This window comes from Gorilla gorilla, chromosome 1, assembly GCF_029281585.2.
Source record: "Gorilla gorilla gorilla isolate KB3781 chromosome 1, NHGRI_mGorGor1-v2.1_pri, whole genome shotgun sequence".
NCBI lineage: Eukaryota > Metazoa > Chordata > Mammalia > Primates > Hominidae > Gorilla > Gorilla gorilla.
The window spans coordinates 213,350,532-213,372,848 of record NC_073224.2 but is presented as its reverse complement, the minus strand read 5'-3'; the positions used below and the strand labels follow the sequence as shown (position 1 = coordinate 213,372,848).

Below are 22,317 nucleotides of genomic sequence, written 5' to 3'. Positions count from 1 at the left end.
AGGAAGGATGGAGTTGCCACAAGGTAAGATTATGTGATGAGTAGGTTTTAGGGGAGAATTGAGAGTTCAGTTTTGGACAGGTTAACTTAGAGCTACCTGTAGACACCTACACAGAGTCAGTAGCGGCAGCAATAAGACCATCATTTCAGCCCCTTCCCCTTCTCTCGGATGCCAGGTCCATGCACCCGTCCCTCTGCACCCTCTCTGTGTAGCTTTCTAATCTCTGGCTGCTGACCTGGGCCACTAGCCGCCTCCCCACACTGAGAACTGACCCCAGCCTCCTGCCCCTAGGTTGTGCACAGGGACCTGAAGCCCAGCAACATCCTGTATGTGGACGAGTCCGGGAATCCCGAGTGCCTGCGCATCTGTGACTTTGGTTTTGCCAAACAGCTGCGGGCTGAGAATGGGCTCCTCATGACACCTTGCTACACAGCCAACTTTGTGGCGCCCGAGGTGAGTGGCCCAGCCTCCTCAGCTGTAAGAGTGAGGGGGAATTGGAGGCCTTGTGCCCCCTCCCAGAGGCCCCACATTAGCCGGGACTCCAGTCTCTGTGACCTTGGCCCAGCTGGCAAGGGAAGATCTAGCCTGTGCCTGGGACCCTTGTCCTGCCCTTGAGGGGAGTAGCAGGAAATATCTGTGGCGACTTTCTACTGCCCCCCCAGACTGACCACCTCCCCTGCCCTGTTGCCAGGTGCTGAAGCGCCAGGGCTACGATGAAGGCTGCGACATCTGGAGCCTGGGCATTCTGCTCTACACCATGCTGGCAGGGTGAGTGCCCCTGGCCTGGACCCTTCCCCACTCCTGCAGCCCTAGCACTTGGGCTGAGTGGTGCTTGTCTGATAGGAATGGCTCAGCCAGCCCCGCCCCAGGATGGTCTGGAAATAGAGACATGCTCCTGCCTCCAGGAGCTCTACCTTGGGAGTACCCCATCTGAGGGGGAGACATAGTCTCCCACCGCAGCCCCAGCCCCAGTATGGAGGCCAGAGTCTGTACCCAGACCGTGCGGGCTTTTCTGCAGATACACTCCATTTGCCAACGGTCCCAGTGACACACCAGAGGAAATCCTAACCCGGATCGGCAGTGGGAAGTTTACCCTCAGTGGGGGAAATTGGAACACAGTTTCAGAGACAGCCAAGGTGAGTCTGTACGGCCTGTGTGGGCTTATGGGCTTATTTGGAGGAGGGAGGCAGGGTCCCATCCTAGGGCTTTTCAGCAGTTCATGAACAGCCTCATTTCTCCAAGCGGATGTTCCACAAATCCCTGTTGCTGTATTTCTCCAAGCGGAAGATTCCCAGGCAGACCACCACCACCTCCGCACCTTGTTGGGGTAACCTGGTGATCATTCATTGGCCCTTCTCATTCTGGACCCTGTGGGGCACTGAGGGCTGCATCATCACAGTCCCGGCTTTGTGGAAACCTAGTGTAGTGAGGGATACAGGTTTGCACACAAGGGGCAGAGATGCCTGGAGGCACAGGTAGGCGGATGCTCTTGGCCAGGGGTGTGGACCGTGGAGACACAGAGCAGAGCAACTGGCCATGCCAAGCAGAGCCTCCTCGGAGGAAGTAGCATGTGAGCTTTCAGTATTAGCAACAGTTTTTGGTCATTGGGCACCTGTATGCCAGACAGAGTTGAACCCTCTATGTACGGCCGGCCACCTCACATCATCCTGTGAGGCAGGGAGTGGTTATTCCTATTTCTCAGCAGGGAAACTGAGGCTCAGAGAGTTGAAGGAACTTGCCCAGGGCACTCATTTGATGAGTGCAGAAGGCAGGTTTTGAACCTGAATCTGTCTGAGCCCGAACCTGAGGCGTTTCCCACCTTCCCACATGGCTTTTTGAAGGCAAAGGAGAAATGGAAGGGTGTTCCAGGACGAAGGGCCTAGAGCAGCAAAGGCCCAGCGACAGGAAACTTGGCTGTGTGCGGGGAGCCCTGGAGCAGAGTGGAGAATGGACCCCAGGGGCTGCTGCAAGGGTTCAGGCGGGAGCTAGCAGGAGATGGTTGCCCTCCTGTGCCCCATCAGGGGCCTGCTCCCCTGCAGCCCTCCCACAACCCCCTTGCCCACTGTGTCCCCAGGACCTGGTGTCCAAGATGCTACACGTGGATCCCCACCAGCGCCTCACAGCTAAGCAGGTTCTGCAGCATCCATGGGTCACCCAGAAAGACAAGCTTCCCCAAAGCCAGCTGTCCCACCAGGACCTACAGCTTGTGAAGGTATGGCCACCCTTGGGCTGCTGGGCATCTGGGGGGTCAGCCCAAGGTGGCATGGTCAGGGACTTGTGGAAGAGCCAGGCAATGCCATGTCTGTACCAAGCACCATGAGGTGGAACATAGGAGAAGAAGACACAGCCCTGCCGTCAGGGAGCCTAACACGCTACAGTGTCACGGTGCACTCACAGCCCCCAATCCTCTGGAAGACACAGCTGCTGACCTCTGAACCCTCCAGTCTGATGGGGGAGGCAGGACCCATGACCATAAAGGACCACTGAGGCTGGATTAACAGTGGGCTAGGCTGGGCACGGTGGCTTACACCTGTAATCCCAGCACTTTGGGAGGCTGAGGTGGGTGGATCACGAGGTCAGGAGTTCAAGACCAGCCTGACCAAGATGGTGAAACCCCATCTCTACTAAAAATACAAAAATTAGCCAGGCGTGGTGGCAAGCGCCTGTAATCCCAGCCATTTGGGAGGCTGAGACAGGAGAATCGCTTGAACCCTGGGGGCGGAGGTTGCAGTGAGCCAAGATTGTGCCATTGCGTTCCAGCCTGGGTGACAGAGTGAGACTGTATCTCAAAAAAAAAAAACAAAAAACAAAAACAAAAACAAAAAAAGTCGGCTGTGGAACACTGAGAGGGGCTGGCCTACCCTTGGGGCATGCATCCCCTCCCCACTACATCTCCCACCATTGTGACCTGACCTCCCCCCTTCTCTTTCAGGGAGCCATGGCTGCCACGTACTCTGCACTCAACAGCTCCAAGCCCACCCCCCAGCTGAAGCCCATCGAGTCATCCATCCTGGCCCAGCGGCGAGTGAGGAAGTTGCCATCCACCACCCTGTGAGGCACCAGGGCATTCAGGCCACAGGGCGGTGCTAGCTTGACGGAGTCAGCATGCTTCCCAGAGGGAGCAGGCCGGAACCACAGGGCCAGAGGGAGCTGGAACCCGAGGGGCTGGGGAAGCTGCCAGCCCAGAACACCCCTAATGAGGGTGTGAGAAGTGCCTTCTCCTTCCCCAGGATGGACTCTTCTCAGCTCAGGCTCTGCTGGTGGAAAGCGATTCACTGTATAAACTCTTTTTTTATGGAAAAAATGGCATCAACCACCATGGATTTTTACAAGATCCATTTGCCTTTCTGGGAGCAGAAACAGCCATTGCGGCCCCAGGAGGGGAACTGAGTCACGCTGGGGCTCTCTGAGACTCTTTAGAGCAGCTTTGGGATCCCACCCTGGGGACCCCCACGATTGGCCATCTGTAGCCATCTGCACACACCTCCGAGACAGTCCAGTGTCACCTCTCTCAGAGCATCTGGCTGTTTAGCAGAACTCATTCTATCCCCAATCAGCTCCTTTTCCGTTCTGTTCTGCTGGGAGTTCTAGAACCACTTCCTGCTACAGGAGGGGACTCATGTCCTGCTGGCTTCCAGCTTCAGGCACCAGCATCCACCTTGGCTCTGCCAGTGGATCCCCTGCGGTCAGGCTGGGCAGCCCCAGAGAGAGGATGTGGAAAGCACTTTTTGGCTGACTTCATTTGGGGTTGGCAACAGGACAGAGTTCACAGGAGGCCAGTGGGCGGGCCATGAGGGACAGGGTCTTTTTCATTTCTTCCTCAGCTGGTTACTCAGGGTTCATCTGTCCATGGCCTTTCTAATAAACTGTTGAGTTGAAGCACGCTCTCCTCCACTCTTCATCCCTGAATTTACCCTCTCTCTGCTATCGGATGTTGAAGACATTGGCAGTGACAGAAAATGGGCCAGGGCCAGTTAGCCCAGCTGCTTGGAACCAGGTCATCTGGGGAGTGTGTGGGAATCCCGCTGGCCTGGCCCACGTGTTCCTGCCAGGGGATTCCATTATGGTATTGATAACAGTATTATTAGCCAATGGTGACCAAGTGCCAGGCACTATGCCTGGGCCTCACATGAATATCTCATTTAATCTTAACCCTGTGAGGTAGATGCTCTGTATTATCCGTGTTTTATAGATGGGGAAACAGGCTCAAGTTGGGGAATGACATTTTCTCATGCAGTATTTTCTGAGCACTCATTCTGGCCCTGTTCTGGATGCTGGTGAACCAGGTAAAGAACAAGGTCATTGGGTCCAGGGATCTTACTTCCCAGTAGGGGAAACGGACACTTAACAAGCCATGGTCAGCTACTGATAAGACACATGCAGAATTAAACTGGGGTGAGATATTGGGTGATCAGGGAAGGCCATTCTGGGGAGGTAACCCAGGAGCTGAGATCTGAATGGTGAGAAGGGGTCAGCCAAGACTGGTAGGCAGAGGGCAGTCAGGACAAAGGCCATGAGGGGGAAACAGGCTCGGTGTGCTCAGGGATGAGAGGAGGCTGATACAGCTATGACCCCAGAGCCAGGCGTTTGCCCAAGATGAGGCTGGAAAAGAGGCAGAGGCCAGTTATGCTAGGCACTGTAGGCCAGGATTAGGCGTGCATTTAATTCTGAGTGAGGCGCAAGCTCCTAAAATAATTTGAGCAGGAAAGTGACATGATTTGATCATGATTTGATTCACATTTTTAAAAGATCACTCTGGGCCAGGTGCAGTGGTTCACGCCTGTTATCCCACCACTTTGGGAGGCCGAGGCAGGCAGATCACTTGAGGTCAGGAGTTCAAGACCAGCCTGGCCAACATGGTGAAACTCTCTCTACTAGAAATACAAAAATTAGCTGGGTGTGGTGGCGCATGCTCCCACCCATCAGCTTGCAAGGCTGAGGCATGAGAATTGCTTGAACCTGGGAGGCAGAGGTTGCAGTGAGCCGCGATCGCACCACTGCACTCCAGCCCAGGCGACAGAGCGAGACTGTCTCAAAAAAATAAAAGATCACTCCGACTGCTCTGTAGAGAATTTGGGCAGTGAGGTGGGGAGGCAGGAGGGAAGCAAGGTGACCAGGTTGGTGGCTACTGCAGTAGCCCAGGCAAGAGATGAGGTGGCTTGGACTAGGGTGGTGGGATGGAGATTGGGATGGAGTGGATGGGGTCAGGATATGCTTTGGAGGTAAAGTAGACAGCACTTGCTGGCAGTTTGCATGCAGAGGATAAGGGAAACAGAAGATTCAAGGATATCTTCTAGATTTTGGGGGAAAGAGTTTCGGGGGAAGCATTGGAGAGAAATAGGTTTGAGGAAAATTTTTAGAGCTCTGTGGGAGGTAACTTTTTTTTTTTTTTTAATTGATCATTCTTGGGTGTTTCTCGCAGAGGGGGATTTGGCAGGGTCATAGGACAATAGTGGAGGGAAGGTCAGCAGATAAACAAGTGAACAAAGTACTCTGGTTTTCCTAGGCAGAGGACCCTGCGGCCTTCCGCAGTGTTTGTGTCCCTGGGTACTTGAGATTAGGGAGTGGTGATGACTCTTAACGACCATGCTGCCTTCAAGCATCTGTTTAACAAAGCACATCTTGCACCGCCCTTAATCCATTCAACCCTGAGTGGATACAGCACGTTTCAGAGAGCACAGGGTTGGGGGTAAGGTCACAGAGCAACAGGATCCCAAGGCAGAAGAATTTTTCTTAGTACAGAACAAAGTGAAAAGTCTCTCATGTCTACCTCTTTCTACACAGACACGGCAACCATCCGATTTCTCAATCTTTTCCCCACCTTTCCCCTTTTCTATTCCACAAAACCGCCATTGTCTTCATGGCTCGTTCTCAATGAGCTGTTGGGTACACCTCCCAGATGGGGTGGTGGCCGGGCAGAGGGGCTCCTCACTTCCCAGTAGGGGCGGCCGGGCAGAGGCGCCCCTCACCTCCCGGACGGGGCGGCTGGCTGGGCGGTGGGCTGTCCCCCCCACCTCCCTCCCGGACGGGGCGGCTGGCCGGGCAGAGGGGCTCCTCACTTCCCAGTAGGGGCGGCCGGGCAGAGGCGCCCCTCACCTCCCGGACGGGGCGGCTGGCCAGGCGGGGGGCTGACCCCCCCACCTCCCTCCCGGACGGGGCGGCTGGCCGGACGGGGGGCTGACCCCCCTACCTCCCTCCCGGACGGGGCGGCTGGCCGGGCAGAGGGGCTCCTCACTTCCCAGTAGGGGCGGCCGGGCAGAGGCGCCCCTCAAGGAGGTAACTTTTAAGTATCCAAATGGCCGGGCATGGTGGCTCACGCCTGTAATCCCAGCACTTTGGGAGGCCGAGGCAGGTGGATCACCTGAGGTTGAGAGTTCGAAACCAGCCTGACCAACATGGAGAAACCCCGTCTCTACTAAAAATAATAGGAAATTATGCCGGGCGCGGTGGCTCATGCCTGTAATCCCAGCACTTTGGGAGGCCGAGGCAGGCGGATCAGGAGGTCAGGAGATCGAGACAATCCTGGCTAACATGGTGAAACCCCGTCTCTACTAAAAATACAAAAAATTAGCTGGGCCTAGTGGCGGGCACCTGTAGTCCCAGCTACTCAGGAGGCTGAGGCAGGAGAATGGCATGAACCCAGAAGATGAAGCTCGCAGTGAGCCGAGATCGTGCCACTGCACTCCAGCCTGGGCGACAGAGCGAGACTCCATCTCAAAAAATAAATAAATAAATATAAATAAAAATATCCAAATGGAGATGTCAAATAAGAGTTGTAATTAGAAGTTGAAGTTCTAGGGAGAGATCTGGACTGGAAAGATAAATTTGGAAGTCATTAGCTTGGAGAAAGTTTGCAAAGCCAAGAGACGGGGTTTCTGAGAGTGTGGTCCACATACCAGTAGCATCAGCATCATCTGGGAGCTGGGTAGAAGTGCTGAATCTCAGGCCTTGTCCCCAGACCTGGTTAATAGGAATCTATATTATAAGAAGGTCTACATGTGATTTCTGTGCATATTAAAGTTTGAGAAGTGCTGTTCTAGGGCCTGAGCAAAGATGAAGGGGTGGGGGGATGCCTGTGCTGAGCCCTGGAGCACCAGAAAGGGACACTCAGGGATGACAGCCAGAGGACCCCCCCACCCCCAGTCTGGCAAGATTCCAAGCCTTATGAACCAGGCCTTGGTTTCCATTATTTCTCAGCCTCCCCACTTTACAGATTTTAGAAAGCTAGGGCCTTAGAAGTGAATAAGTCCTGTTATGATGGAAGGAGATGCTGATAACAGCAGCTAAGTTTTGGGGCTGGCCTAAGTGTACAGATTCTAAGCCCGGCAGCCTCCCCACAGGAGCAAGGAGGGTGCTGTTGGGGCCCCATGGGCTAGGAAGCCCTCCTTTGCAACCAGTGACACTTATGTGGTACTTAGCCCCAACCCATGTCCTGTGTGTTTCACTTCTTGGAGACTTGGTTTCCCCATCTTGGAACCAACATTTCCTGTCCCACCCATCATCCAGGGTTGTCTCCCCTGGATCCCATCACCCAGCTGGAATCCTGAGCATCACCCTGCCTCCTTCCCCCCACTTCTGCATCCTGGCACCATCAATTCTGTTTCCTAAATATTTGGAGGATCCATCCCCTCCTCTCCATCCTCCCTGCCCTTTTCATATTTTTGTTCTTCCAGTAGCCTACTAAATCTCTCCAGACTTTTGTGTCCCCAACATCCTCCATTTACAATCACAAATCTGACCCAGCATCTGCCCTGAAGTGACTCCTCACTGTCTACAAGATAGAGCTGAGGCATCCTCGCTTGAATTCAGTGTCCTGTGTGATCTGGCCCCCACCAAGATCCCAGTGTCAGCTCTGTAACTTGTCCCCAAACTGCTCACAAGACCCAAACCTGCCGTGCTTCTGCCTACACTGGATTCTGCTGCCACATGTGCCCCGCTAATTTCCCATCCTTTAGGAAAATTCAAATGACACCTCCAGGAAGCCAACTAGGACACCCCAAACTGTTTGGTGACCTTCCTTTGGGGTCCCCAGACCCTGCTCTGTGCCCCATTTCTGTGTATACCACACTTTTGGAAACAGCTGATGATGTGTTTTCTCCCCACTAGTCTGTGAACCTGAGGGTGTGGGCTGTGCTTTGTTCATTCCATATCCTGTGCACCTGGCACACAGTTTTTTGGTCCTCAGCTAGTGTTTGTTGAATGGGTGAGTGAACGAGAGCAGACTTGATGGTGCTGGGGGAAGCATAGAGCTGGAGCCTGGAAAGGGGTGGAAGGGAACCTGGTGCTCTGAGGCACTGAGCAGTTAGTGTCTTGCCCCAGGCACCAGAAGGAAGATTCAAGAACCAGGAAATGGTGGATGGGTGGGTGGGGTGGGAGTCCATAGGTTTCTCAGCAGCCAAACCCCAAAACCCTAATACTTCACCTCTGTGGGCTTCAGTTTCCGTACTTGCTAAATGGGGATAATTCTTGCCCACCTCACAGCATCACCTGAAGATCAAATGAGTGTGTGAATATGAATGTGTTTAGGAAGGTAAAAAGCTTTGCAATTAGGCTTATTATAGTTTTCACAGGTCGGGACAGCCCCCCAGGGATTCACTGGACTCCAGAAACGCAGTTCCCAGCCACCAGCACCTCCAGTAGGAACTTTCCTCTCTGAGTGCTGACTGCCTGGACAAAACCCATTAATAGGCTGGGCATGGTGGATCACGCTTATAGTCCCAGCACTTTGGGAGGCCAAAGCAGGAGGGTCGTTTGAGGCCAGGAGTCTGTGACCATCCTGGGCAATGTAGTGAGACCCAAGACCCTGTTTCTATTTAAAGAAAAAAAAAGTAAAAATGTTTTTAAACCCACTAATGAGAGTGTATATTCAAGGCAACTTGAATCTATGCTCCCAGGAAATATTTTAAATAAGTAAAAAAAAAAAAAACACGAATAGCAATAACCCAGCTTAGGACAACAAATGATCAATCCTCATGTCCCCAAGTAAGTTCCACAGTCACTCTTCCTTTTTTTTGAGAGTCTTGTTCTGTCACCCAAGCTTGCTGCAACCTCTGCTTTACAGGCTCAAGTGATCCTCCCACCTCAGCCTAACAAGCTGGGATTACAGGTGTGCACCACCATACCTGGCTAATTTATTTTATTTTATTTTGTAGAAACAGGTTCTCGCTATGTTGCCCAGGCTGGCCACTCTTCCCTTTAATGCCCAGATAACAACCCCTGAGCACTCACCCTGCAGAATGTCCCCTCCCATAAAATAAGTGGCTCCCATCTATCAATCAAATGCTCATGATGGGAGTGCTGGGCACCAAGTACTTCCCTTACTTTATTTCATTTGATCCTCATTATGAGGGAGATGTGATAATTTCACACACAAGAAAATTGAGGATTGGAAATTAAATGGCTTGCCCGAGGACCCAGCTAAGAGGCAGAGCAGGACTCAAATCGAGATCTCTGTTTCTGAAACTCACACTTCACCGGTGTGCTGTCCAGCCTCTCTGCTTCTGAAAATGCCCAAGACCTAGTCACACGTTCCACAGATCTGTCTGGTGACCACCCTTCCCCTCAGCCAGCCAGGTGATCATAAAGGTCCCATAACACTGGGGTCTGGTGTCAATTGGAGGACACAGTTGGAAAGTTCTATTTCCCAGCTGGCAAGCTGTAAAAAACAAGATGGGGAATTTGGGGAGTTTCCTACAGACATTCTCAGAAGGTAGAGCATTCCCATCCCCTGTGCTGCATACACAGCGCACTGATGACGTGTTGAGGTCTTAGAGGAGATTCCTCTTCCCATAGGGGACAGTTTAGATGATCTCACATGTCCCCTTTGGGTCAGAGACTCAGATTCTCAGTTGTTGATGCAGACATCAAAATCCCTGAGCATTTTTTGCATTTTACCCACTTACGTATCATGTTTTCTGTGATTATTTCAGAGACAGGCCCCCACAGAGAAAAGACTGGTTTCCTACACATGTTAAATAATTCAACCAGTTAGCACCTTGGTTAACACATGGATTTAATTCACCCACTCACCCCGTAATGAAAGGCCACAAAGAACACGCCGACCCATGATTGGTCATTTGTTCATTGGCCGTGGTAGGCACAAGGTCTTGAGTTCCTTCTTTAACCAGGCAGAGTATACACATCATCCCTAATATGCAAAGCAATCTAATGAGGGAGGTATTACAATTTCCATTATTTATTTATTTATTTATTTTTGAGATGGAGTCTCGCTTGGTCACTCAGGCTGGAGTGCAATGGGACAGTCTCGGGTCACTGCAACCTCCACCTCCAAGGTTCAAATGATTCTCCTGCCTCAGCCTCCCGAGTAGCTGGGACTACAGGTGCACACCACCACACCCGGCTAATTTTTGTATTTTTAGTAGAGACGGGGTTTCTCTATGTTGGCCAGGCTGGTCTTGAACTCCTGACCTCGTGATCCACCCGCCTCAGCCTCCCAAAGTGCTGGGATTACAGGCGTGAGCCACTGCACTTGGCCTACAATTTCCATTTTATAACAAGGAAACTGAAGCTAAGGGAGGACACTTGCCCACAATCTCCAAGCAAGAAAGTGGTTCAGCCAGGTTTTGAACCCAGGCCTATCTGGCTCCAAGCTCATGTGTGTCCTACTATTCAACCAACCCTGGTGCACAGGCTAAATATCTTCCCACAGTGACTCAAAAAATCTCACAGTCAGAAGGGCTCTAAAGGCCTTGACTCAACCTCCACCCACTATAGGAATCTCCCACAGATGGTTTCCAATTTCTGTTCGAATACCACCAGTGATGGAGAATCCACCACATCACAAGGCAATCCCCCACACAGTTGGAAAGTTCCTCCACTTTGAACTGAGGGCTTCTGAGTAGCTTCCACTTCTTGTGGGGGGTTCCCACTAACTCCTGGGGACCCAAGGGAGAAATGATTCAACAGAAGCAGGAGAGAGATCTACATGAGCACCCCACTCCCAGTGGAGGTAGCTGCAGGTGGCAGGCAGAGGAGTGGTACTAAGGCTACTCCAAGGAGAGGGAAAGACCCAGAGAAGTGAGCAGGAGGCCCTCGTGGGCCATCATTCCCCAGGGCCTTTGCAGTGGTCCCCACCTTTTCCCTCCCACCTCAGCTCCTGCCCCACTCATCTGTGAAGGCAGCAGTGGGTAATGGGAACAGGCAGAGCTAGACAGACCCGAGATCATATCCCAGCCCTAATGCTGACCTGCCATGTGACCTTGGGCAAGTTGCTTCACTATTCTGATATTTCAACTGTCAAACAGAGCGATAGTGAGCATTAAAGGAGAGAGTGTTGGCCGGGCACGGTGGCTCATACCTGTATTCCCAGTACTTTGGGAGGCTGAGGCTGGCGGATCATTTGAGGCCAGGAGTTTGAGACCAGCCTGGCCAACATGGCGAAACCCCATCTATTCTAAAAAATACAAAAAATAAATAAATGAATAAATAAATAATTAGCCAGGCGTGGTGGCAAGTGCCTGTAATTCCAGCTACTTGGGAGGCTGAGACACGAGAATCACTTGAACCTGAGAGGCAGAGATGGCAGTGAGCCGAGATCGCGCCACTGCACTCTAGCCTGGGTGACAGAGTGAGACTCTGTCTCAAAATAAAAAAATAATAGCAGTGGCTCGCGCCTGTAATCCCAGCACTTTGGGAGGCTGAGGCGGGCAGATCACCTGTGGTCAGGGGTTCAAAACCAGCCTGGCCAACATGGCGAAACCCCGTCTCTACTAAAAATAAAAAGTTAGCTGGGCATGGTGGCGCATGCCTGTAATCCCAGTTTCTTGGGAGGCTGAGGCGGGAGAATCCCTTGAACCTGGGAGGCAGAGGTTGCAGTGAGCCGAGATTGCACCACTGCACTCCAGTCTGGGCAACAAGAGTGAAACTCTGTCTCAGAAAAAATAAATAAATAAATAAATAAATAAATAATAAAATAGGAGAGAGCGTGTGAAGTGTGTACGGAGCTGCTCAGTTATAAGCAAACAACCTGAGGACGTGGGAAGCAGGCTCGAGTAGTGTGGTTAAGTGCAGACCTGGAGTTAAGCTGTCCTGGTTTTGTTAAACTTTTTTTCTTGAGGGACAAACAACCCTGGCTTACAATCCAACTTTGACCACTTGCTTGTGGATCTTGGGCAAGCCATTTAATCTCTCTACCTTGATTTACTCATATGATTCATTTATTTATTTTTTAGAGACAGAGTCTTACTCTGCCTTGTCACCCAGGCTGGAGTGCAGTGGTATGATCATGGCTCACTGTAACCTCGACCTCCCAGGTTCAAGCAATCCTCCCACTTCAGCCTCCTCAGTAGCTTAGACCACAGGCACGGACCAACATGCCTGGCTAATTTTTATTTTATATTTTATTGTTTTATTTTTTTGTAGAGATGGGTTCTCACCATGTTGCCTGGACTGGTCTTTAACTCCTGGGTTCAACTGATCCTCCTGCCTCAGCCTCCCAAAACGCTGTGATTACAGGTCTGAGCCAATACGCCTGGCCTTCTCGCCGGTTTAAGTAGAAGGAATCATATCCAGAACCTGGACAGGTCAGCTCATTTAAGCATCCTTGACCCATGAAAAGAGGGAGCCCTTTCATTATGACCTTTACTCTCTTTCCAGAACCTCTCTCTGAGTTATAACTCATGTTTATGACTCAGTCTGAGACTTCTTTTTATAATTTCCTCTGTTTCTCTTCCCTTCTTCTGCTCCCCACCACCCCCACCCGCTGTGGGCTGAGTTGAGAAACCGAGGGGTGATGACACATGTTGGAGCTGGGCATGAGGCCTGCACTTAGGATGGGCCTGGGGTCACTCATCCGTTGCAGAATCTTCTTTCCAGACCTGGACTTGGGCAAAGTCATTCCTGCAGTCGTTAGGAAGCTTTTCAGCTACTGGGTCCTTTGTGGGCTTCTGTGAGTGGGGGTTGGAATCAGAAGACACAAATGAGGTCAAATCTCAACAGCAGCCGTCACTAACTGTGTGATCTTGGGCAAGTCACTTGGCCTAAGTCTTATTTCCCTCATCTGCAGACCATCATTAGAGAGTTACGGAGGAGATAAAAAGAAACAATGAGAATAAAGGCTCTGGCAGGAATCCGATCCAGAACAAATGATGGCTGAATTGCAAGAATGCTTGATAGAACCTTCAGGCCTAAGTGAGATGCTCCAGAACCAAGGGATCTTAATTCAGGGCCCATGGCATCCCAGGCATGGGGATATATGTAAAATGACCTGTATATCTTCCTGGGAGGAGAGGGTACAGGGTTTGCCATCAGATTCTCAAAGGAATTCAAGATCTCCTAAATGTTAAGAAACATTTTATCCAGGGGAGCAGATAACTAACACTTTTACTTTTCAAGCATGTAGAACAGCAGTCCTGCCACAGCACTGTGCGATAGTTCTTTCAGTAGACTTAACATTCCAGGCTGGGCACGGTGGCTCACACCTGTAACCCCAACACTTTGGAAGGCCGAGGCAGGTGGATTGCTTGAGCCCAGGAATTTGAGACTAGCCTGGGCAACATGGTGAAACCCCCTCTATACCAAAAATACAAAAAAAATTAGTCAGGCATGGTGGGGTGTGACTGTGGTCCTAGCTATTTGGAAAGCTGAGAAAAGCTGAGGTGGGAGGATCCCTGGAGCCAGGGAAGTTGACGCTGCAGTGAGCTGTGATTGCGCCACTGCACTTCAGCCTGGGTGACAGAGAGAGACTAGGCATTAAAAAAAAAATTAAATTTAAAAAACACAAAAATTAAAAACTTATGTTCCAGACACGGAAGATACTAAAATGAGAGCAATTGGCTTCTTGACTTTCTGGAGCATTGAATTTCAGAGAGGTTAATCGATTTAGCCAAGGTCACACAGTGCTGAAGGAAGCCTGATGCTGGAATTGGACCCCCAAGTCTCTGACTGCAAAGTTGGCCACTTTGTGTCTTGATAAAGGAGACTTCTCAGGGGTCAAGTTCCTTCTGTTGGCTGAGACCAACAAGATCAGCAGTCTATAAGGCCTGGGAATGGTCATTGGTTGGGGTCACAATGAGGGCCTCTGCCAGGGAGATGAGTGTGAGCTACCAGCTCACCTCCTGGGGGTGCTGATGAGCTGCCTGTAGATTAACTGACTGGGGTTGTTAATCACCCATGATTCAGGGAGAAGGGGTTATCTTGCTGACTGCAGGCTGACAGACCATGAGGGAGCTCCACGTGTGTATTTATATCAACAATACTGAGGTTTAATTTACATACAATAAAATGCATAGATTGGCCAGGCGCGGTGGCTTAAGCCTGTAATCCCAGCACTTTGGGAGGCCGAGATGGGCGCATCACCTGAGGTCGGGAGTTCGAGACCAGCCTCAGAAACCCCATCTCTACTGAAAATACAAAATTAGCCAGGCGTGGTGGCGCATGCCTGTAATCCCAGCTACTTAGGAGGCTGAGGCAGGAGAATCACTTGAACCTGGAAGTGGATGTTGTGGTGAGCCAAGATTGTGTCATTGCACTCCAGCCTGGGCAACAAGAGCAAAACTCTGTCTGAAAAAATAATAATAATAAATAAGTAAAAATTAAAAAATAAAAAATAATAAAATGCATAGATTTTAAATGTACAATTGAATGAGTTTGGACAAACTGATACACCTATGAAACCCACACCACTCTCAAGGTATAGAACGTTTTCATTACACAGAGCATTCCCTGTGTCCCCTCTCAATTCCTTCAGAGCCAGAGGCAATCACTGTTCTGATTTTTGTCACCATAAGTTAGTTTTGCCTGTTCTAGAACTCAATAAAAATTGAATCGTCCAGTGTATACTTTTTGTGTCTGACTTTTTCCATTCAACATAGCATCCGTCAAGATTCATCAATCTTGTTGTATGTCAGTAGCTCATTCTGTGTTGTTGCTGAAGTGGTATTCTATTGAATGAAAATGCCATAGTTTAATTCATTCATCTGTTGATGGACATTCTTTTTATCCCCTTGTTTTTGGCTAATATAAACATTTATGTACGAATCTTTGTGTGGACACACGTTTATATTTCTCTTGGGTAAATGGAAGTGGTATTGCCGTGTCACAGGATAGGTGAATGTTTAACTATATAAAAAGTTACTAGGCTGGGTGTGGTGGCTCACCCCTATAATCCCAGCACTTTGGGAGGCCAAGGTGGATGGATTGCTTGAGCTCAGGAGTTGAGACCAGCCTTGGCAACATGGTAAAACCCCATTTCTATCAAAAAAAAAAAAAAAATTAGCCGGGCATGGTGACGAACCTGTAGTCCCTACTACTCAGGGGGCTGAGGTGGGAGGATTGCTTGAGCCCAGCAGGTCAAGACTGCAGTGAGCCATGATCACACCACTGCACTCCAGCCTGGCTGACAGAGTGAGACCCCGTCTCAAAAAGAAAAAAAAATTACTAAATTGTTTTCCAAAGCAGTTGTGCCATTTTACACTCCCACCAGGAATGTATTACAGTTCCTGTTGCTTCATACCCTTGCCAGCCTTTGGTATTATTAATCCTTTTTTTTTTTTTTTGAGACAGAGCTTTTGATCTTGTTGCTTAGGCTGCAGTGCAGTGGCGCGATCTCGGCTCACTGCAACTCCGCCTCTCAGGGTCAAGCAAATCTCCTGCCCCAGCCTCCTGAGTAGCTGGGATTACAGGTGTGCACCACCACACCCTGCCAATTGTTTTGTATTTTCAGTAAAGACAGGGTTTCTCCCTGTTGGCCAGGCTGGTCTTGAACTCCTGAACTCAGGTGATCCACCTGCCTCGGCCTCCCAAAGTGCTGGGATTACAGGTGTGAGCCACCATGCCACTGATTTTTTTTTTTTTTTAAGATGGAGTCTTGCTCTGTCACCCAGGCTGGAGTGCAGTGGCACGATCTTGGCTCACTGCAACCTCCACCTCCCAGGTTCAAGTGATTCTTCCGCCTCAGCCTCCCAAGCAGCTAGGATTACAGGCATGCACCACCGTGCCTGGCTAATTTTTGTATTTTGAGTAGAGATGGGGTTTCACCATATTAGCCAAGCTGGTCTCAAACTCCTGACCTTGTGATCTGCCCGCCTTGGCCTCCCAAAGTGCTCGGATTACAGGCGTGAGCCACCACGCCCCGCCACACCCTGTGATATTAACTTTAGTCATTCAAGTGGGTATGAAGTGATTTAGCTTTGAGGATTTAATTTGCATATCTCTAATGACTATGACATTAAGCATCTTTTGATGTGCTTGTTGACTATTCCTGTATACTCTTTCATCTATTCAAAACTTTTGAGCCATTTAAAAAATTGTGTTGGGGCCGGGCCCAGTGGCTCACGCCTGTAATCCCAGCACTTTGGGAGGCCAAGGCGGACAGATCACCTGCAGTCAGGAGTTCAAGACCAGCCTGGCCAACATGGTGAAACCCAGTCTCTACTTAAAAAAAAAAGTACAAAATTAGCCAGGTGTGGTGGCACACACCTGTAATCCCAGCTATTTGGGAGGCTGAGGCAGGAGAATCACTTGAACCTGGGAGGTGGCAGTTGCAGTGAGCCAAGATTGAACCATTGCACTCCAGCCTGGGCAAAAGAGCGAAACTCCATCTCAAAAAACAAAACAAAACAAAAAAATTGTGTTGGCTGGGCGTGGTGGCTCACACCTGTAATCCCAGCACTTTGGGAGGCCGAGGAGGGTGGACTACCTGTGGTCAGGAGTTTGAGACCAGCCTGGCCAACATGGTGAAACCCCATCTCTACTAAAAATACAAAAATTAGCCAGGTGTAGTGACAGGTACCTGCAATCCCAGTTACTTGAAAGGCTGACACAGAAGAATCACTTGAACCTGGGAGGTGAAGGTTGCAGTGAGCCAAGATCACGCTACTGCACCCCAGCCTGGGTGACAGAGCAAGACTCCGTCTCAAATAATAATAATAATAATACAATAAATAAATAAAAATAAAAAGTTGTGTTGTTGGCCGCAATGGTGGTTCATGCCTGCAATCTCAGCAATTTGGGAGGCCAAGATGGGAGGATCACTCGAGCCCAGGAGTTTAAGACCAGCCTGGGCAACATAGTGAGACTTTGTTGCTACAAGGAAAAACTTTTTTAGTTAGCTGGGCATGGTGTCACATGCCTGTGGTCCTAGTTACTTGGGAAGCTGAGATGAGAGGATTGCTTAGGCCTGGGAGGTAGAGGCTGCAGTGAACTGTGATCATGCCACTGCACTCCAGCCTGGGCAACTGAGTCTCGAAAAGAAAAAAAAAAGATGAGAAACCTACAAGAGGAGAGGTTAAATAACTTACTCAAGGACACAGGTAGTAAGAGACAGAGCTGGGATTAAATCCAGGTCAGACTCACCTGGAACTTCCTGCTCCTAATCCTTACTACTTTACCATCTCTGTAATTTAAGACCCAGGTGATGGTTAGTCTGGAATTTTTTTTTTTTTTTTTTTTTTTTAGAGTGAGTCTCGCTCTGTAGCCCAGGCTGGAGTGCAGTGGCACAATCTTGGCTCACTGCAAACTCCGCCTCCTGGGTTCATGCCATTCTCCTGCCTCAGCCTCCCGAGTAGCTGGGACTACAGGCACCTGCCACCATGCCCGGCTAATTTTTTGTATTTTTAGTAAAGATGGGGTTTCACTGTGTTAGCCAAGACAGTCTCGATCTCCTAACCTTGTGATCCACCCGCCTTGGCCTCCCAAAGTGCTGGGATTACAGGCTCGAGCCACCATGCCCGGCCTAGCCTGGAAATTTTAAAGATCTGCAAAGTTTCCTAATAGGATTGCACAGGATCTATTGCTTAACTTGAGGAGAATTTACATCTTAACAATATTGAATCTTCCAATTCATGAAATATCTATTTAGATTTTATTTAATTTTTCTCAGCAATTTATAGACTTTAGTGTACAGCATTTATATATCTTTTGTTAAATTTGTCCTGAAGTATTTGATATTTTAAATATAATATTGTCAATGGCATTATTTTTTAAAAAAATTTTAGTTTCCAATTTTGTGTTGCTAGTGTATAGGATTATACACTGCCTCCTGGGTTCAAGTGATTCTCCTGCCTCAGCCTCCTGAGTAGCTGGGATTACAGGTGTGTGCCACCACACCTGACTAATTTTTGTACTTTTAGTAGAGACAGGATTTTCACCATGTTAGCCAGGCTGGTCTTGAACTCCTGACCTCCAGTGATCCACCTGCCTTGGCCTCTCAAAGTGCTGGGATTACAGGCATGAGCCACCATGTCTGGCCAACTTACTTAGTTTTAATAGCTATTTTTAGATTCCTTAGCATTTTCTACAGAGATAATCTTTTTTTTTCTTTTTTGAGATGGAGTCTTGCTCTGTTGCCCAGGCTGGAGTGCAGTGACACAATCTTGGCTCACTGCAACCGCCACCTCCCAGGTTCAAGCGATTCTCCTGCCTCAGCTCTAGAGTAGCTGGGACTACAGGCACATGCCACCATGCCCCCTAATTTTTGTAATTTTAGTACAGATGGGGTTTGGGGTTTCACTATATTGATCAGGCTGGTCTCGAACTCCTGACCTCAGGTGATCCACCCGCCTTGGCCTCCCAAAGTGCTGGGATTACAGGCATGAGCCACTGTACCCGGCCAAGATAATCTTGTTCTTTGCAAATAAGTATAGTTGTACCTATTCCTTTCAAATCTATATGCCTTTTATTTCTTTTTCTTGCCTTATTGCACTAGCTAGAATTGCTAGTACAACATTAAACAAAACATCCTTACCTTCTTGATATTAGGAGGAACGCATTCAATCTTTCATCATTAAGTATGATGTTATCTGTATTATTCTAAATACTCTTTATCAGGCTAAAGAAGTTTCCTTCTCTTCCTACTTTGCTGAGAATTTTTACCATGAATCAATGTTGAATTTCTTCAAATGCTTTTTTCTGTACTTATTGAGATGATCATAAGTTTTGCTTTGTTTTTTAGTTGGTTAATGAGGTGAATAACATAGATAGATTTAAAATGTTAAACTACCGTTTCATTCCTGAGATATATGGCTACTCAGGTTATTTCTTCTCTTCTTCCTTTTTTTTTTTGAAACAGGTCTCACTCTGTCACCAAGGCTGGAGTGCAATGGCACAATAATGGTTTACTGCAGCCTCAACCTCCTGGGCCTAACCAGTCCTCCTACCTCAGCCTCACAAAGCACTGGGATTACAGGCATGAGCCACCACACCTGGTGTGCAACATGTTTTATTTATTTATTTAATTTTTTTGGAGACAGAGTCTTGCTCTGTCCCCTAGGCTGCAGTGCAGTGGCATGATCTCAGCTCACTGCAACCTCCGCCTCCTGGGTTCAAGTGATTCTCTTGCCTCAGCCTCCCGAGTAGCTGGGATTACAGGCATGCGCCACCACGCCCAGCTTAATTTTGTATTTTTAGTGGAGATGGGGTTTCTCCATGTTGGTCAGGCTGGTCTCAAACTCCCGACCTCAGGTGATCCACCCACCTTGGCCTCCCAAAGTGCTGGGTTTACAGGTGTGAGCCACCGCGCGTAGCCCTCAATGTGTTTTAGAAAGCTAAAATTAGCTGAGTGTGCTGGCTCACACCTGTAATCCCAGCACTTTGAGAGGCTAAGGCGGGTGGAGTGCTTTAGCCCAGGAGTTTGAGACCAGCCTGGGCAACATGACAAAACCCCATCTCTATAAATACTTAAAAAGTTAACTGGGCATGGTGGCATCCGCCTGTAGTCCCAGTTAGTTGGAAAGCTGAGGTGGGAGGATTGCTTGAGCCTAGGAGGTTGAGGCTGCAGTGAGCCGAGATCCCACCACTGCACTCCAGCCTGGGTGGCAGAGAGAGATCCTGTTCCAAAAAAAAGAAGGAAAGAACAATGAAATTTACTTAGTAGGGCTGGACACAGTGGCTCACGCCTGTAATCCCAATACTTTGGAAGGCTGAGGCGGCCAGATCACACGAGGCCAAGAGCTTAAGACCAGCCTGGCCAACATGGTGAAACCCTGTCTCTACTAAAAATACAAAAATTAGCTGGGCATGGTGGTGTGCGCCTGTAATCCCAGCTACTCCAGTGGCTGAGGCAGGAGAATTGCTTGAACCTGGGAGGCGCAGGTTGCAGTGAGCCGAGATTGTGCCAGTGCACTCCGGCTTGGACTACAGTGTGAGACTCTGTCTCAAAAAAAGAAAAAAAATAAGTTTATTTATTACACCATATATTGCAATGATGGCATCTGCTCATTTGTCGTTCAACAAACGTTTCTTGAGCATTCACCTGGCATGTAATTTTTTGGGGGAAAATTTATGACTTTGGTTTGCTATTTGTCAAAAGGCACTCTCTGTTCCTTCCTCCCATTTACCATATGCTAAACAGTTTACTAGAAGCTTTAAATGCTTTGATTCATTTAATCATCAAAACAACCTAGCTAAGTGGATATTATTATTTCCTTTTATACATGAATAAAATGGAATATCAGATAACTTAAATCAAATGGAATCAACTTAAATAAACAAACTTTAATCCCTTAATCAATAGTTTACATTTATTGAGTGCTTATCAGGTGCCAAGCACTGTAATAAATGCTTTATAAGTATTATTGCCTCTATTTCCTTATGGAGTGAAGGCTTTGATTATACTCATCTTACTAATGAGTATGAGGTTAAATTACCTAATACCCAAGGTCATCCTTTTAGAAAGTGGTAGAGCTGGTACCAGCACTGTACTTCACATTAGAAAACCTGTGTTCACATCTTGTTTTTACAGTGTGATCTTGTGATCTTACAGCCACTGAACAGCTCTGAGCTTTAGTTTCATTTGTTTTTTAGCTTTAAGTTTTTTAATGATTATATCATCTCAAAAGATTGTTTTAAAGGTCTGAAAGGAATTCCTATACCTGTAAACACTGCACATGTATTATTCAAGCAAACATTTTTCACTAATTATGTGAAAAGCATACACTATTAGATGATGCATTAAAAATAATTTATTGTAGGGCGTGGTGGCTCACACCTGTAATCCCATCACTTTGGGAGGCCGAGGTGGGTGGATCACGAGGTCGGGAGATCAAGACCATCCTGGCTAACACAGTGAAACCCCGTCTCTACTAAAAATACAAAAAATTAGCCGGGCATGGTGGCAGTTGCCTGTAGTCCCAGCTACTTGGGAGGCTGAGGCAGGAGAATGGCGTGAACCCCAGAGGCGGAGCTTGCAGTGAGCCAAGATTGCACCACTGCACTCCAGCCTGGACGACAGAGCGAGACTCTGTCTCAAAAAAAATAATAATAATAATAATAACAATTTGTTGTTCTTATGTGGTTTATAGAAATGAGATTAGATATAAATAAAGACTACAGATAAAAAGGAATCCCCTTCGCCGGGCGCGGTGGCTCATGCCTGTAATCCCAGCACTTTGGGAGGCCGAGGCAGGCGGACCACAAGGTCAGGGGTTCGAGACCAGCCTGACCAACATGGTGAAACCCCGTCTCTACTAAAAATACAAAAATTAGCTGGGCGTGGTGGTGGGAACCTGTAATCCCAGCTACTCAGGAGGCTAAGGCAGGAGAATTGCTTGAACCCGGGAGGCAGAGGTTGCAGTGAGCCAAGATTGCACCACCGCACTCCAGCCTAGGCGACAGAGCAAGACTGTCTCAAAAAAAAGGAATCCCCTTCTCACAATTAAATTGGGCTCTCCTAAACTGGGCTCTGAGATCAGACAGATCCAGATCCAGACAAATCCAGGTTTGAAACCTTAGCTTCACCACCCACTGGCTGTGTGACTTTGAGCAAATTACCCAAACTTTCTTTTTCTTCTTATTCTTCTCCTTCTTCTTTCTTCTTCTTCTCTTCCTCTTCCTCTTATTTTCCTCCTTCTCCTTCTTCTTCTTTTTTGAAACAGGGTCTTGCTCTGTCACCCAGGCTGGAGTGCAGTGGCTCGATCTTGGCTCACTGCAACCTCCACCTCCCGTGTTCAAGAGATTTTTCTGCCTCAGCCTCCCCAGTAGCTGGGACTACAGGTGCGCACCACCACGCCTGGCTAATTTTTGTATTTTTAGTAGAGATGGAGTTTCACCATGTTGGCCAGGCTGGTCTCAAACTCCTGACCTTGTGATCCACCAGCCTTGGCCTCCCAAAGTGCTGGGATTACAGGTGTGAGCCACCGCTCCCGGCTCAAGTTTTTGTTTTAAGGTTAATTTTCTTTTTTTTCTAAGAAAGCTTTTTCTACCCAAAGTTCTCAAAGATTTTTCTCTTGTTTTCTTGCAAAAGTTTTAGCTTTTACGATTAGGCCTATGATCCATTTCCATTTAATTTTTATGGTATCATATACTATATGAGTATGATATAAGCATTGAAATTGTTTTTCCTTATGGATATCTAATTGCTTC

At 48.6% G+C, this 22,317-nt stretch overlaps 1 protein-coding gene across 3 annotated transcripts in view; it reads left to right on the top strand.

The window, feature by feature from the left end:
- Positions 1–3,882, top strand: part of RPS6KA1 (ribosomal protein S6 kinase A1) — a 42,015-nt gene extending 38,133 nt beyond the window's left edge. For all 3 annotated transcript variants that reach the window (XM_004025240.5, XM_019013352.3, XM_004025239.4), the window contains 5 exons: positions 292–453; positions 692–768; positions 1,019–1,136; positions 2,075–2,212; positions 2,933–3,882. In XM_004025240.5, coding sequence (XP_004025289.1) covers positions 292–453; positions 692–768; positions 1,019–1,136; positions 2,075–2,212; positions 2,933–3,055 — 618 coding nt within the window. In that variant the 3' untranslated portion in view covers positions 3,056–3,882. The remainder of the gene's footprint in view (positions 1–291; positions 454–691; positions 769–1,018; positions 1,137–2,074; positions 2,213–2,932) is intronic.
- Positions 3,883–22,317: the final 18,435 nt, after the last annotated feature.